Source organism: Pteronotus mesoamericanus, unplaced genomic scaffold, assembly GCF_021234165.1.
Source record: "Pteronotus mesoamericanus isolate MK-2021 breed Mesoamerican mustached bat unplaced genomic scaffold, CSHL_Meso_final scaffold_85, whole genome shotgun sequence".
In the NCBI taxonomy this organism is placed as follows: domain Eukaryota; kingdom Metazoa; phylum Chordata; class Mammalia; order Chiroptera; family Mormoopidae; genus Pteronotus; species Pteronotus mesoamericanus.
The window spans coordinates 17,165,320-17,177,982 of NW_026555329.1; the positions used below are offsets into that span (position 1 = coordinate 17,165,320).

The window sequence follows — 12,663 nt, forward strand, 5'->3', positions numbered from 1 at the left end:
GTCAATTGACTCGTCCATAAAAAAATGTGTGCACGTGTGAGAAATTGCGATAACATTTTAGTCTTTTTTTTAAAGAAAGAAATTTAGGAGCTTTATGTTTCATTATTTCTCAGCCAAAACAGCTTTGAACATATTTCATCTATTAAAAGAAAGTTTGCTGATTTGACCTAAATATTAAGGAAAGAATAAGACTCAATTCTCAAGATATTTTTTCTTTTATTTAAAATGTCAACTATCACAACATATTATACAATGAAATGAAGACCTTAGAATCACATTAAAACTTTTTGAAACATCTCTATATAGTCACAAAATGTAAAACATGCTGCAGGGATACAAATATAGTTTGATACCGAATCTCAATACATTTTCACTGTAAAAACTAGTGGAGAAGCACAAGCCTGCCTGTGAGTTTCCTTTTCTTCAGCAGGAGCTGCCATCACTGCCTCCAAGAAACAAAAATGATTCCTTTCTTTGGAGACTACATTATTGACAGGTTTTGACAATTTCATTGGACACTGTGCTTTGTTGAGAAATTACCACTGATTTCTATTTCTAAGGGAGTCATCATATTAGAATTATAACACACTTTTACAACACATATTGGCACAATATGAAAAATAAATACTTTTTGAGTTTTCAACTCAAAACAATGATTATTATTAAATAAATACTCATAGTGCATTTCTCATTTTTTACCTTTTATTGGCCATTGACACAAAGAGAGCTCAGTAAATAACACATTAGGTAGTTTATTTACGTCTTCTTTCATAATTCTGCATTGCACTCCTCTCATGAGCCGCTGAGAATAAAGAGAAGGGAAAGGGTCCTTTAAGAGGATTCACTGAGGGAATAAAACAAAGTTCAAGGCATACATAATGACTTTTTCAAAATTCATAATGACTTTTCCCCTCCACTGAAATATTTCCAAGAGTTTTGTTTGCACACCTTTCAGTCTTGCCTTGGTCTCTACCCTGACTGGAAGTGACCTAACAGCAGAATTCTTAGTAACTTTACTCATCCGCCTTATACTGGGTACCCCAAAAGCATATTTGCACAAAATACTGCAATGTTGATTCTCAGCAGCATTCTCCAGCAGTCGCAGACACCCCTGGTGCTTTCTAGAAAGGACAGTGACTAAGGAATAGTCATAGGATAGAAACAAAATGTGGGACTTTTTTTCTAAGACAGAGTTAATTATCGGCCCTGGGCCAAATCCAGCCCACTACCTTTTCTTGTAGGTAACATTTTACTGGAACACGGCCCCACCCATTCTTTTACATATTGTCTATGGCTACTTCAGCATTGAAATGGGAGGGCTGAGTAGTTGTCACAAAGACTGCATGGCTCACGAAGCCTAAAGTGTTTACTGTGTCGCTCTTTATAGAAAAAGTTTGCTGATTCCTGTTACAGGGGTAACTTATGGTGTGAGCATTTCTTCCTGTCTTGTGGATGCCTCCTAGTGTCCTTAAGACTGAAAACAGCCTCATAGTCTGTAGGTAGGACAATTGTGCCATCTAAATACAAAACAATTTCACTTACCTCCTGGCACCCTAATGTCCTGTGAAAGGTTAATTACTGCTTCTAAAGTACTTAATGTACACCTAGCAAGTAATTTCAGTACACTGCCTACCTGGACTAAAAAAAAAGACCAAAATATTATATTATTATTATTATTAATACAATTTCAAAGGGGTCTGAACCACAAAAGGGTAATATCAGACTGATTGTGATCATGGAAAGGATTTGTTGAGAGAGAAGCTCGGTCAAGTTTCCAGTGTTATCACTTCCCCTTCAATGCGGAGCAGAGGATCTTCTGCATCTAACCGTGAGTGAGTGAGGTCAACAATAAGCTGACTGTCAATCATGAATACATTTCTGGGGTAGAAGAGCCTGAGCCCCAAACTGGGCAGTTCTGAAGGTAGCAAGCAGTTCGTTTCTCACCCCTGTTTGTTCATGTGAAGGAAGAGGATAACTAGCATGAGTTCACTTTAGGTAACATGATTCTCTCCCTCAGAGAAGTAAGGTGAATGCTAATGTGAACTAAACAAGGCAGATGAGAGATTTAGCTGGAACATCCTCTTAACTCCAAGAAGAGTTTCATACCAGGTCCTTGAATGTTCTGAAACCCTATGTAAACGTTTGTGTGTATGAATGAGGAGAGGAGGGTGTCTGTGGGAAGGGGGTTTCTAGATTTTTCTAGATTGTCAGAGGGGTTTGTGTCCACAAAAGGATAAGGATCAGGTGGCTGTAGAAGATGATAATAACTTTGCCTCAACTGAGTATGTGAAAAGATCTCTGATTGAATATAGATTACATTTTTGCCCAGTTTTTTTCCTTTTATATTTCTTAACTAAAATAGAGGAACAAAGATTTAGTCATTAAGTAATTCTGATTCTATTCTATTTATTATTGGTAATACATTATTACTTTAAGTATATCTAATAGCACTTAATGTGTTCTGAATTGTACAGTGTCTGCATTATTTGTGAAGTTAAGCATGCTCTGAAACATACCAATTCTGGAAATGAGAGGTGAAGACTAATGTCATCATTAAGAAAACCACAGCTACATAAGGGCTAGCGCACACTTCTGGTATGAATAAAGCCTGGGAGTTTAAATTTCCAAAAGCCAGAAGATAATACATATCAATAACACAATTTTAAGTTTTTTATTAGGTATACTGCTAATGTCTTTAAAATTTAAATTTCAGTAGCCCCAAAATTACTGATGAAGAAATACCAACATAGTAGTCTAAATTTGCAAGGTAGAGAACCAATGTAAATACTAGCAGACATCATTTTTGCATGATTTTCCAGATAACTGAGAATTAAACCAGCACATCTTTGTTACATATTTTCTAGAAAAATTTGAAATATTCTAGGTGGATAAGACAGGTGCTAATTACTTTCTAATTAATTACATGATTAGTATTTTAATTCCATTTTTACTCAACATAAAATGAAGAGAATTTAAATAGTTCTCCCAAGGAACCTAAACTAGGGACTATAAGGCCTGAATGTGCTTAACAACAAATCAGTTTCTATGAAAATGATACAGGGGTTATTTAACCTTGAAAATACTATGATGAATGAGTTTTCAGATATAAGTATGCAGCATTTAAATAGAAAATAGAGACAAAAGAGAAGAAAGGAAACATGTGGCCTTCATATCAAGAGAAAGACTTGTTCTGAATTAAAATGGGCTGTGAGGGGAACTGTGAGGGATGTGTGTGGCATCCCTTCTTTCTAAGGGCTCTGCAGCCAGGACTGATTATATGTATCTCTAAGGCGGTTTGATTATGTTCCTTTTTGAAGGCACTGGAATGGACTGTATTATCCCCAAACATCTATCAGGATGTTTTAGAATTTGAGCTTCTTTAGTGAAGAGCAAGAAATTTGCATAAATTCATTCATTTTGTTTTGCTTATTTATTTTTGTGTTGGGAAACTGCCCGATGTAATGTCTTGTAGGACTTTCAAATTACCTTTGTAACAAGTGAAAATTGGTCTTATTTCCTGCATCCCCCACACCCTTACTTCAGGAAGGTTAAGTGTGGTTTATTTAACAGATAGAAGGCAAAGACTATTAGACCAGCCCAAAGACTCAGGCTAGGTAATGATCAAATGTGGCAAATGCAGGTAAGACTAGCAGTTTAGAGAGATTGATATTATAGTGATACTAGCTTAATCAGCTATAAATCCATTCTTGGATTTAATTATTGCAGTTAGATTGTTTTTTACCGTAAATACTTATTTTAAGTTCATTATTCCTTTTTAATACTTTGAAACTATGCCTTAGAAAGAAAATAATACAAGTAGATTTAAGATACTATCTATTTTCAATAATGATTTTATACATACCAGAATTTAAAGTTCTTTTGCCCATTAGTCCGACAAAGGAATCTGTTTTATGCCCTGGAAAAATACATTTATGGGTATTTTAATATGTATATCAGTGAGGAAATAAACTGTTACAGCTAGTACCAAAAGAAGCAAGTTTCCAAATATATGCGCATAAAATAAATATATATATATCAAGTTTTGGTGAGTCAGAAGAAATGAGGGTTCCTAATAAGTCTTATAAATGACACTAAAATCATACAATGAAAGCACTTCTCTCAATTCTATATCTAAATATTAGCAAGCTACCTTTATTCATATTATATTTTATCTGTTTTTATATATAAGGTTTTAAATATTGCTGCTATTGAAGCTAGCTTTGATCTTTAGGATGTCAGTTTCCTGTTTGTGTGACAGCGAACTCTCGAAGCCTATTTCCTTTTGTTACTGAATATGCTTCATTTCTCAGGAACTGAACCTTAAGTTAGATTCCCCCTACACTTGACAATTATAAACATCTAAAAGGCCACTCTTTCTATTTTAGTAGATTTTAAATAATACTCCTTTTGGAAAGTGTGTCAGTTATGACGTTAACGGAGTGCATTATTTTAATTACATGGAATTTTGCTCTATATAATTCCCTTGAAATTCAACTCCTTATAAACTAAATATGAATGACTTATTCAGTTTCAAAGATGAAGCCTCTGGGAAAGATTCCCTTAAGTCTAGCAGGAGGATGTCTCCTGTTTATACTGGATTCGTTGAAAATACGGCTGCTTTCTCACTGTGGCCTACTATGCCACCCAGTGAGCCAAACACCCAAGGCAGAGTGAGCGAGTGCACAGCACAGTTAAGACGGACCCCTGGGACTGCCTGTCAGCTCTGGTTCCATTAACTGGGAAACTGGGATCTAATGGCCGTCAAGAGTCACAATTTTGCCATCTTCACTGCCCTAAGAAATGTTTCACTCTACTTCGATAGACTGAGGTTTCCCATTCAGTTATGGAAAAAAAAAAATCTGCATTTCCATCTTTATCTTTAGTAAGGATTATCTACTCAGACATTCGCTGGAACTTCTTGGTGGCTGAATTACCCTAATAAGTGATGTCGTTATGGCGCCGCTGCCCTAATAAGTGATGTTGTTATGGCAGCATACTTGAAATGAGTTAGAAGATACTTAGGAATGTGTGTGGCTTTTTGGTTTGTTTTTGTTCTGCAATGGAAGTGGTGGTTGTGGGGTGTCAGGGGTCAATGTGTGATGGATTTTTACCTTTAGGATTGGAATTCTTACCTAAACTAACAATTTATAGGCATTAAAAGGTTTTTTTAAAAGCAGTTTAAAACAACAACAAATAGTTATTATCTTACAGTTTCTGTGAGTCAAAAATTCAGCAGCAGTTTAGGTGGTAGTTAAAGAATTTTTAACATAATGTATAATATTGGAAAGTATGAATTGTTTAAATCACAAAGCTTTAAACAATCATGTTCTCAATGTAAATATAATACAAGTCTCCACCATTCTTACACTGTTTTAACATGTTAAACCCTTAATTATAACAGAAAATAGAGCAGGTGTTATATAAACTGGAACTCAATCTCAACATTTGCATTTGATAAATGCTAAAATAATTTTGAACTTACTTTTATGAGAGATCTGGCCATGTCCTAGAAGAAAGAAAAAATAAGCAAACACAATAAATTTGTTTTAAAGATGCTACATTATATATTTTAAGGAAAAGTAAACAGCAAATTGATTTTTAAAATATGTAACATTTTCCATTCATAAACTCTCCTAAGGCATATAGCAAACCATAAACGCTAATAAAATTGATAATAGAAACAAAACATATTAACAAACAAAAAATATTTTAAGTGCTTGCTATGGGCCACAGATTCCAATCCAGGACTGTGAGACAGACTCCTGAGGCCTGTTCATTAATACCTGGTAGGCAATACCGCCTCTGTTTCCCTGTAAGAAGCACGTATTCAAGGAGGGCTACCCATTTGATGCTCAGAAAAGACAGATTACAAATCCATCTCTTTATTAAATAGGCATCATAATGAATCTGTATTTCAGCCCATTAAAGACTTTTCTCACTTCCCTACATGAGCATTCACAACAGTAACATATTTATTAAAAATGATTACCGTAAAGAGCCTTTAACAGGGCCACTCGTTTTTCAATTGAGGAATCTGAAAAGAAACAATTGACACTAACTATTTACAGGTTCCACTGATAGTACGACGAATTCAAAGGAACTGAATATTCCTACCTGGTGACAGGGGACAGCAAAGTCTATTCTAACCCCGAGGGTTTAGAATCGGCTTCCACATGCACTCATAACATTCTGAGTACTACCCCCTGGAGGACCCGTGCCTTCTCTTGCTTCGTCAGTTTGGATCTTGAGCCACGGGAGCTAAGGCTGGTTCCTGTTCTTGGTGGTTTGGGTCTAACAAATGGGCTTGCTAAACGGATGCCTCCCTCCCTCCGCAGGCATGTGCAGGCTAGAGCAGGGCGCTGCAGGGGAGGAGGCTACCACAAGCTTTAGGCTGGAAATCTCTACTCAAAGAGCAAGGGGTGATCAGGGTGCTCTGAGAATCAGCGAGCAGAATGGGCGGGTTGCCCGGAGAGAAAGGGATGGCTGTCCATCTCACCAATATCCCGTTTGCCCATTAATCCGTAGAATTTGTTATTCTTGGGTCTCCGAGCGATTCGCAGCAGAACATGGTCAAGGGGCTCAGGCAGCTCCTCCTGGGGGACAAACGTGAGGACAAACCAGGTGTAGCAATCTGCGCGAGGTTCCCAGAAGCCAGAGTCATTCCCGGGGTGAGCTCCAGCCCTGGGCTAAACTCGGCTGCCCGAGGTGGGGCCCTGCTGGGCCAGGGCTCGGAAGCCAGCTCCGCAGGGAGGCCGAGCTCCCCCTCAGTCACCGTCCCCACTCCGCGGCAGGACGGAGCGGGGGCTATAGCAGGGCGCTCCCTGTCTCCGCCCCTCTCCGCGGAGCTCGAGTCCAGCGCCGCAGCCTGCCCCAAACCCCTGCGAGTTAGCAGCAGGCGCAAAGTCTCCGAGCCCGGGGCGCTTCCGGCTCTTTGCTCCGAGCTTGGGGACCCTCGCTCATTTGCCTCTTAGTCACCTGACTTTGCCTCGACTCTGGCTCGGGCTTTGGAGACGCCTCACCACCTTAAGTGCACACAGGTGTGTGTCAGGGGTGGGGGAGGGTGACAACGCCTGTAGTGACCTGCGTGGCGCGACTTTCGCCGTTCTGGCGAGGCGCGCTCCCTTGTACCAAGAGCCTGCGAGTCAAACAGAGGAAAACTTGCTGCTACGGTCTCAGGTCCGTAAAATATATGTCACTGCGGGAAGTTAGCTTCCCACCCACCTCTGCCCTCTGAGCCCCCGGCAGCTCGCCCTTGCTCCCGCTTTTTCCTGCTTCCGGTGCGCTCCGCTGCCCCTGCCCAGCATTTCCAAGCGTCAGTCTCGCAAGGCTGGACTGGAGTTCCCGAAATCCCCCTCACTTGGGGATGGAACCTTGTTAAGTTTTCAGCCTTGTGAGGACCCCGGGCTCATCAAGGAGGGCATTATTGCTCCAGTGAGTTCCTGAGACCCGATCATGTAGCTTTTGGAGGAAACTTAGATGGTGGGCACAAAGCCTCACGTGAGACTCAGGGTGGCGTCCTCTTACACCGCCCTCCTCCTGCTCACCTCCACCGCCACTGGTCCCACTGGTCGTGGTTGCCCACCAGGCTAACTAGGGTGCTACCGCGAGGGAAAGTGACAGCTCCCAAGCTCGGGAAGAACGGCGAGGGCCAGCTTGGGTCTTGGACTCACCTTCATCTGGTCGCTGTCGGACCAGTCGGACCAATAATTCAGATCATCGTTGGCTTCGATTTCTTCTGCAAGCAGTTGAGTGGAGAAGAGAAAAAAGACTGCCAAGGCCACGAGGATTTTCATGCTGGATTTCTGGGAAGAGTAGGGAGAAGAGATTGGAGCGGGGGAAATTACATACATTGAGGGTGGCTATCCAAGAGCTGGGGCAGCAACACTGCCGGTCCCACAAAGGAACTAAGAGCTGATTGAACCGAGATAAAAAGCCTAAGGGCTGAAGTCCCACCTGTACTCTTTAGGAAAGAGAATCATGCCCCAAAGCTTCCCAAATCCCCTTTTCCCTGGATACCAACTCCACCAGCTCCCAACCCACCAACCAATCCACGTCTTCACGCCTGGAGGCTCTGCAGGTGGAAGACAAAGAGGGACTTTGGCAATTGGATTACCCCTCTCCCTGCTGTCCCTCGCCACAGCGGGCCCATCCAGAGCAGCCAGCTGCCACCCGAGCGCTCTGGGTGGCGCGGAAAGCCGCCTGGCAGGGCGCAGACACTTACTGTGGAGCACAGACCCACAGGGTTCCTCTGGCAGGTCTGAGCGCACGCAGGGCGCTCCGCACTCTCAGTCGCCCGGGCGGTGGAGGAGAAGGTCGCAGCGCGCGTTCGGCTTGCTGGGTGCCGCGCGGTATTTATCCCGGGCTCCACCAGCCTGGAGACCCACGTGACACGCTCCCCAACGCGACTTTCTGCTCAATATTTAATTAGCCGCCCCCTCGCCTCTCGCTTGCGTCTGATTGAGAGTTTCCGAGACGGTAACCCGTCGGTGTCCATAATATGTGGACCCAAATAGGTTCGAAATGACGCAATTTTAAGAAAATCGAGATCTCGCTATCCAATCCCCAGCGGCCAGTGTTCTTCCGTCTGCAGCTCTGACGCCCCCTCCCCTCGCCGTCTTCCGATCACATCAGGGTTCCATGACACCTGAGATTACTCATCAAAATTGAGGAAAGTGACTCATTCCTCGGACTTCGGTAACTTTTCCATCTTTTGGGACGTCAGGATAAGTTACACTTTTTAGGATGGCCAAATAACTTCAGATGTTAAGGTGTCGGGAACCGCAGTAAGACAGGAGCGCTTCAGCTGGAGGGGGCATTGTTTTTTCTATTTCTATCTGCAGTGTCTTCCGTGTTTCTGAGACAAAACATCCTTCTGTGAGCAGAGCGTCCTACTCCCACGTCAGCTGGAATACCTGCCGTTCTACACCATTATAAAAGGATTTTTAGTCTCATAGTACTTAAGACGATGGAGGCAGATGTATTTTATATTTTCGAGAAAGGCGAACGTAAACGTGACACTGCACGTAGAATGTGTCAGTGCGATGGTACCGTTTTTAGGACATCTTTGGTTCCAAGACACTGAAGTCCTCTTTGGGTCTGGAAGAGGACATGCTTGTGCTTCTCTCCTGCCCTTTCTTGCTAAGACTAAGGAACCGGCAAAATGGTACAAGATTTTACCGGGTATCACTAAAGGACTCTGGGGATCATTCATAGATTTCGTATATGAAAATAAATGCAGTGAGGATGCTGATTGGGCGGTCATTAACAATATGAAACTATCAACCTAATAACATCTGTACAGAAATCACAGCTTTCCATGAGCCCATGGTTTGCCTTGCAGACTCATTTCTTTCATCTTTAAATGAATTAAATGATGTTTCTTGGGTGGAGTTGTTTTCTCCTCTTAGTAAGTATTATATTTTTCAGTTAATTCTGATGTTTTAAAAGAAATAATTTTTGCAACTTATATAAGCCAGTATTTTTTAATTCTTGTTCTTTTTACAGATAACCCTGCAAAATAACCCTGCATTTTGAAAGTCCCATGTGTCTACCTCATTTTTTTAGGCCTAGCTTTACAATGAGAGGCATTCTAATTTTTGTTTTTATAACTTTTTATGTGGAACATTATAAACATACAAGAGTAGAGAGAATCATTCACTTGAAACAATTTGCAAGTTTCACTTACAAACTCTTTATATTTCCTCTCCACTTATATTATTTTGAAGAAAATCCAAGACATCACTTTAACTAAATATTTCAGCATTTCCATATAAATGATAAGGATTTCTCTAAAAAATAAAAACACAACCATGGCATTATTTCAACTAAAGCAACATAAATTCTTTACAACATTAAATATCCAGTCCATTGTTCAAATATTCCTACTGTTTTCATAAACCCCTATCCCATATGGTTTACTAGTCGAAATCAGAATTGTAATGAAGTTCATGCCCTGCACTTGGTTCATTTATCTCTAAGATCTCCCCTAATCCATGATTTTTTTCTGTCCCACCTGCCCTCTCTACCCCCCTTGCAGTATATGAATAAAACTAATCAGTGAAGTGTACTACATTCTGGAGTTTGATGATTGCCTCTTTACTGTTTCTTTTAACTTGTTCCTCTGTCCTATTTCCTGTTAGTTGGTAGTTGTATATGGAAGATGGGGAACCTTCATCCCATCTAAGTTCAGTTTTTCTGACAAGGCTACTTTATATGTATTGTCAGGAAGCACATGATATCTGGTTGTTTCTCCATTGATGATCATTTTCTAGATCCATTAATTAATTCATTAGTACTTGCAACACAGTGTCATTCTGATTTTATCATTCATTCTTTATTTTTGTTAGCTGGACTATTCTGTATAAACAGAAACTTTTTTATCACATGTTTACTTCAAAACATGGCAAATATAAGAAAGATAAGTACTTGATTACTTCCCTTCATTAATTTAAAAAATAAGTTGGTGAGATAACACGTTCAAATACGGTCTTTTTCCCCAAATATTTTAGGGGAAATATTTAGGAAATGGATTTAGGGGAAATCCATTATGACCTCATGGATTTAAACATATTTGAAATATTTCAGTCCTTCAAAGAAAGATAGAAGCAGGTCTTCGTCTAACTCATGCTCAAATTATCCCTTTTTTTAGCCAGCAGATGACATTTCAAATGGGATCCTCAGACTCCAATGTGCCTTAAATAGGCTTCGATAGCTTTCTTGGTTTTGGACAGGGCAAGCTATTCTAGGTTTAACCTGTGTATTTTCTCTCTCAGTCCTGCAGTTTGCATTTAAGGAACTCTCATTTTCTTTGAATTAGAAATGATAATTAGAGATTATAGTCTGGGCATTGTGGGTGCACATGGCTGCTGCATTCTTTATTGTTGCATGGCCAATGAACAGAGTAGAAAATCTGTGTGCGTGTGTGTGTGTGTGTGTGTGTGTGTGTGTAAGATTATGAACGTATACTGACACTTTCTACTCAAATCTAGACACTATAGGGTCTTTCCTTGACCTCTTCTGTTTTGCATCTTTTCTAGCATGCCAAAACAATTCCAGTTCCTAGTGATATTAACATGATTATTCACTTGCTTTATCTCAATACATAATGCCAACATGACCAACTATATGATTATTAGAAACAGATTTTTTAAAATATTTTATTTATTTATTTTTAGAAGGAGGGGAAGGAAGGGAGAAAGGGGGAGACTATCACTGTGTGGTTGCTTCTTGCGTGTCCCCTACTGGTGACCTGGCCTGCAACCCAGACATGTGCCCTGACTGGGAATCGAACTGGCGACCCTATAGTTTGCAGGCTGGCACTCAATTCACTGAGCCACACCAGCCAGGGCCAGATTGAGTTTTTATTTGCAGTTTTTTGCCTTTAAGATATACCACATGAGCTAGTTATGTTTAATCAATTTACTGTGTTTTTTACTTTAAATGTTCTTCTCTGTGTGGTTATGCTACCAACTCTCATACACATAGTTTTATTTGCTTATTTTGTTCTTGAGTTTCAGGGATTGCTTTTTACATTTAATTTCATTTTAAAATTATGTAAAATACATGGTTCCAAACTCAAATATTCAAAACATAATGCAGCTGAAGAAGTGTAGTTTTATGTCCTGTCCCTACAACCTCTTCTCTCTAGTAGCCACTTTTTAGGTTTTTAGTTTATCCTTCTGTTATTATTGTTATTGTTGTTCTTATGTTAATATTAACAAATATGTATTCATATCCCTCTGCACCCTGTACAATTCCACACCTAAAGTGGAGGATTTCAGATTATTTATTTTTGTTTCTCAGTTGTTGATGCAGTTTATGAGGTAACAATAAAGATAGCTATTTCACAATTCTTCTGTTAGCTCAATGAAACCAGGTGTATAACTCTGTTCAAATGCCATATGTTGCAAATATTCCACAGTACATAACACAAAAGCTGTTTCATAGGATTGAGTAATAAATAATATGAGATAACATTGATTAAAGAATACATTTCTCACTTTTTCCATGTTATTCATTAATTGCTGACTCAGTGTTCTCAGTAATATGCACATATGGACACACCTCCCTGAATATCGCAGGGTTTGGGACATTTATACTCTTTATTTGTTTTTGGGGTATTTATACTATTTATTTGTAATTTATTTGTTTTTATTTGGGATATTTGCAGTCTTTATTTCCCAGAGCATCAAATTTATGAAATTATATATTTTAATAAAATATATGTATAAGAAGTAGAATAGTAAAAAATAAGGAGTTAATAATTATTTTTTTATGTTTGTAAACTTAAAAACTGTAGAAAAGTACAAAGAAAAAATTATTACCTATTTTCTCATTACCCAGAATGAACCACTGTTAATATCTTGGTATACAAGTACTGCTCACAATTTTTAAAGGCAAAATATTCATCTGATTGTTGCTGTAAAATAAGATATACTCTTTATAAAAAACAAAACAATGAAGAAAAGTACAATAATGTATTTTTACATTATTGTAAAAATTACTCCAAACTCAGAAATTGCCACCCTTAACATTTAAAAAAAAATCATTGTGAACATCTTTCCATGCATATTTTATGGTTATAAGAATACAGTAGTAGACAGATAAATAAAAGTTATGAAAGTGGGCTGAGATCCTCAAAAATATTTTTAATGAAACTATTTA

At 39.3% G+C, this 12,663-nt stretch overlaps 1 protein-coding gene across 1 annotated transcript; it reads right to left on the reverse strand.

Moving 5' to 3' along the window:
- Positions 1 to 233: 233 nt before the first annotated feature.
- Positions 234 to 8,342, reverse strand: TAC1 (tachykinin precursor 1). Its single transcript, XM_054563890.1, has 7 exons — positions 8,222 to 8,342; positions 7,671 to 7,802; positions 6,497 to 6,593; positions 5,990 to 6,034; positions 5,483 to 5,506; positions 3,863 to 3,916; positions 234 to 802 (listed from the first exon to the last, which is right to left on the reverse strand). The coding sequence occupies exons 2-7, from the start codon at positions 7,791 to 7,793 to the stop codon at positions 753 to 755; spliced, it is 393 nt and encodes a 130-aa protein (XP_054419865.1). The 5' UTR covers positions 7,794 to 7,802; positions 8,222 to 8,342; the 3' UTR covers positions 234 to 752.
- Positions 8,343 to 12,663: the final 4,321 nt, after the last annotated feature.

Coding starts and splice junctions, on each gene's coding strand:
- TAC1 (XM_054563890.1), bottom strand. CDS start 7,793: ATGAAAATCCTCGTGGCCTTGGCAGTCTTTTTTCTCTTCTCCACTCAA. Junction 3,917..5,482: donor TGGCCAGATCTCTCATAAAA/GTAAGTTCAAAA, acceptor GTATTTTTCCAG/GGCATAAAACAGATTCCTTT. Junction 803..3,862: donor CAAAAGAACTTTAAATTCTG/GTATGTATAAAA, acceptor CTTTATTCTCAG/CGGCTCATGAGAGGAGTGCA.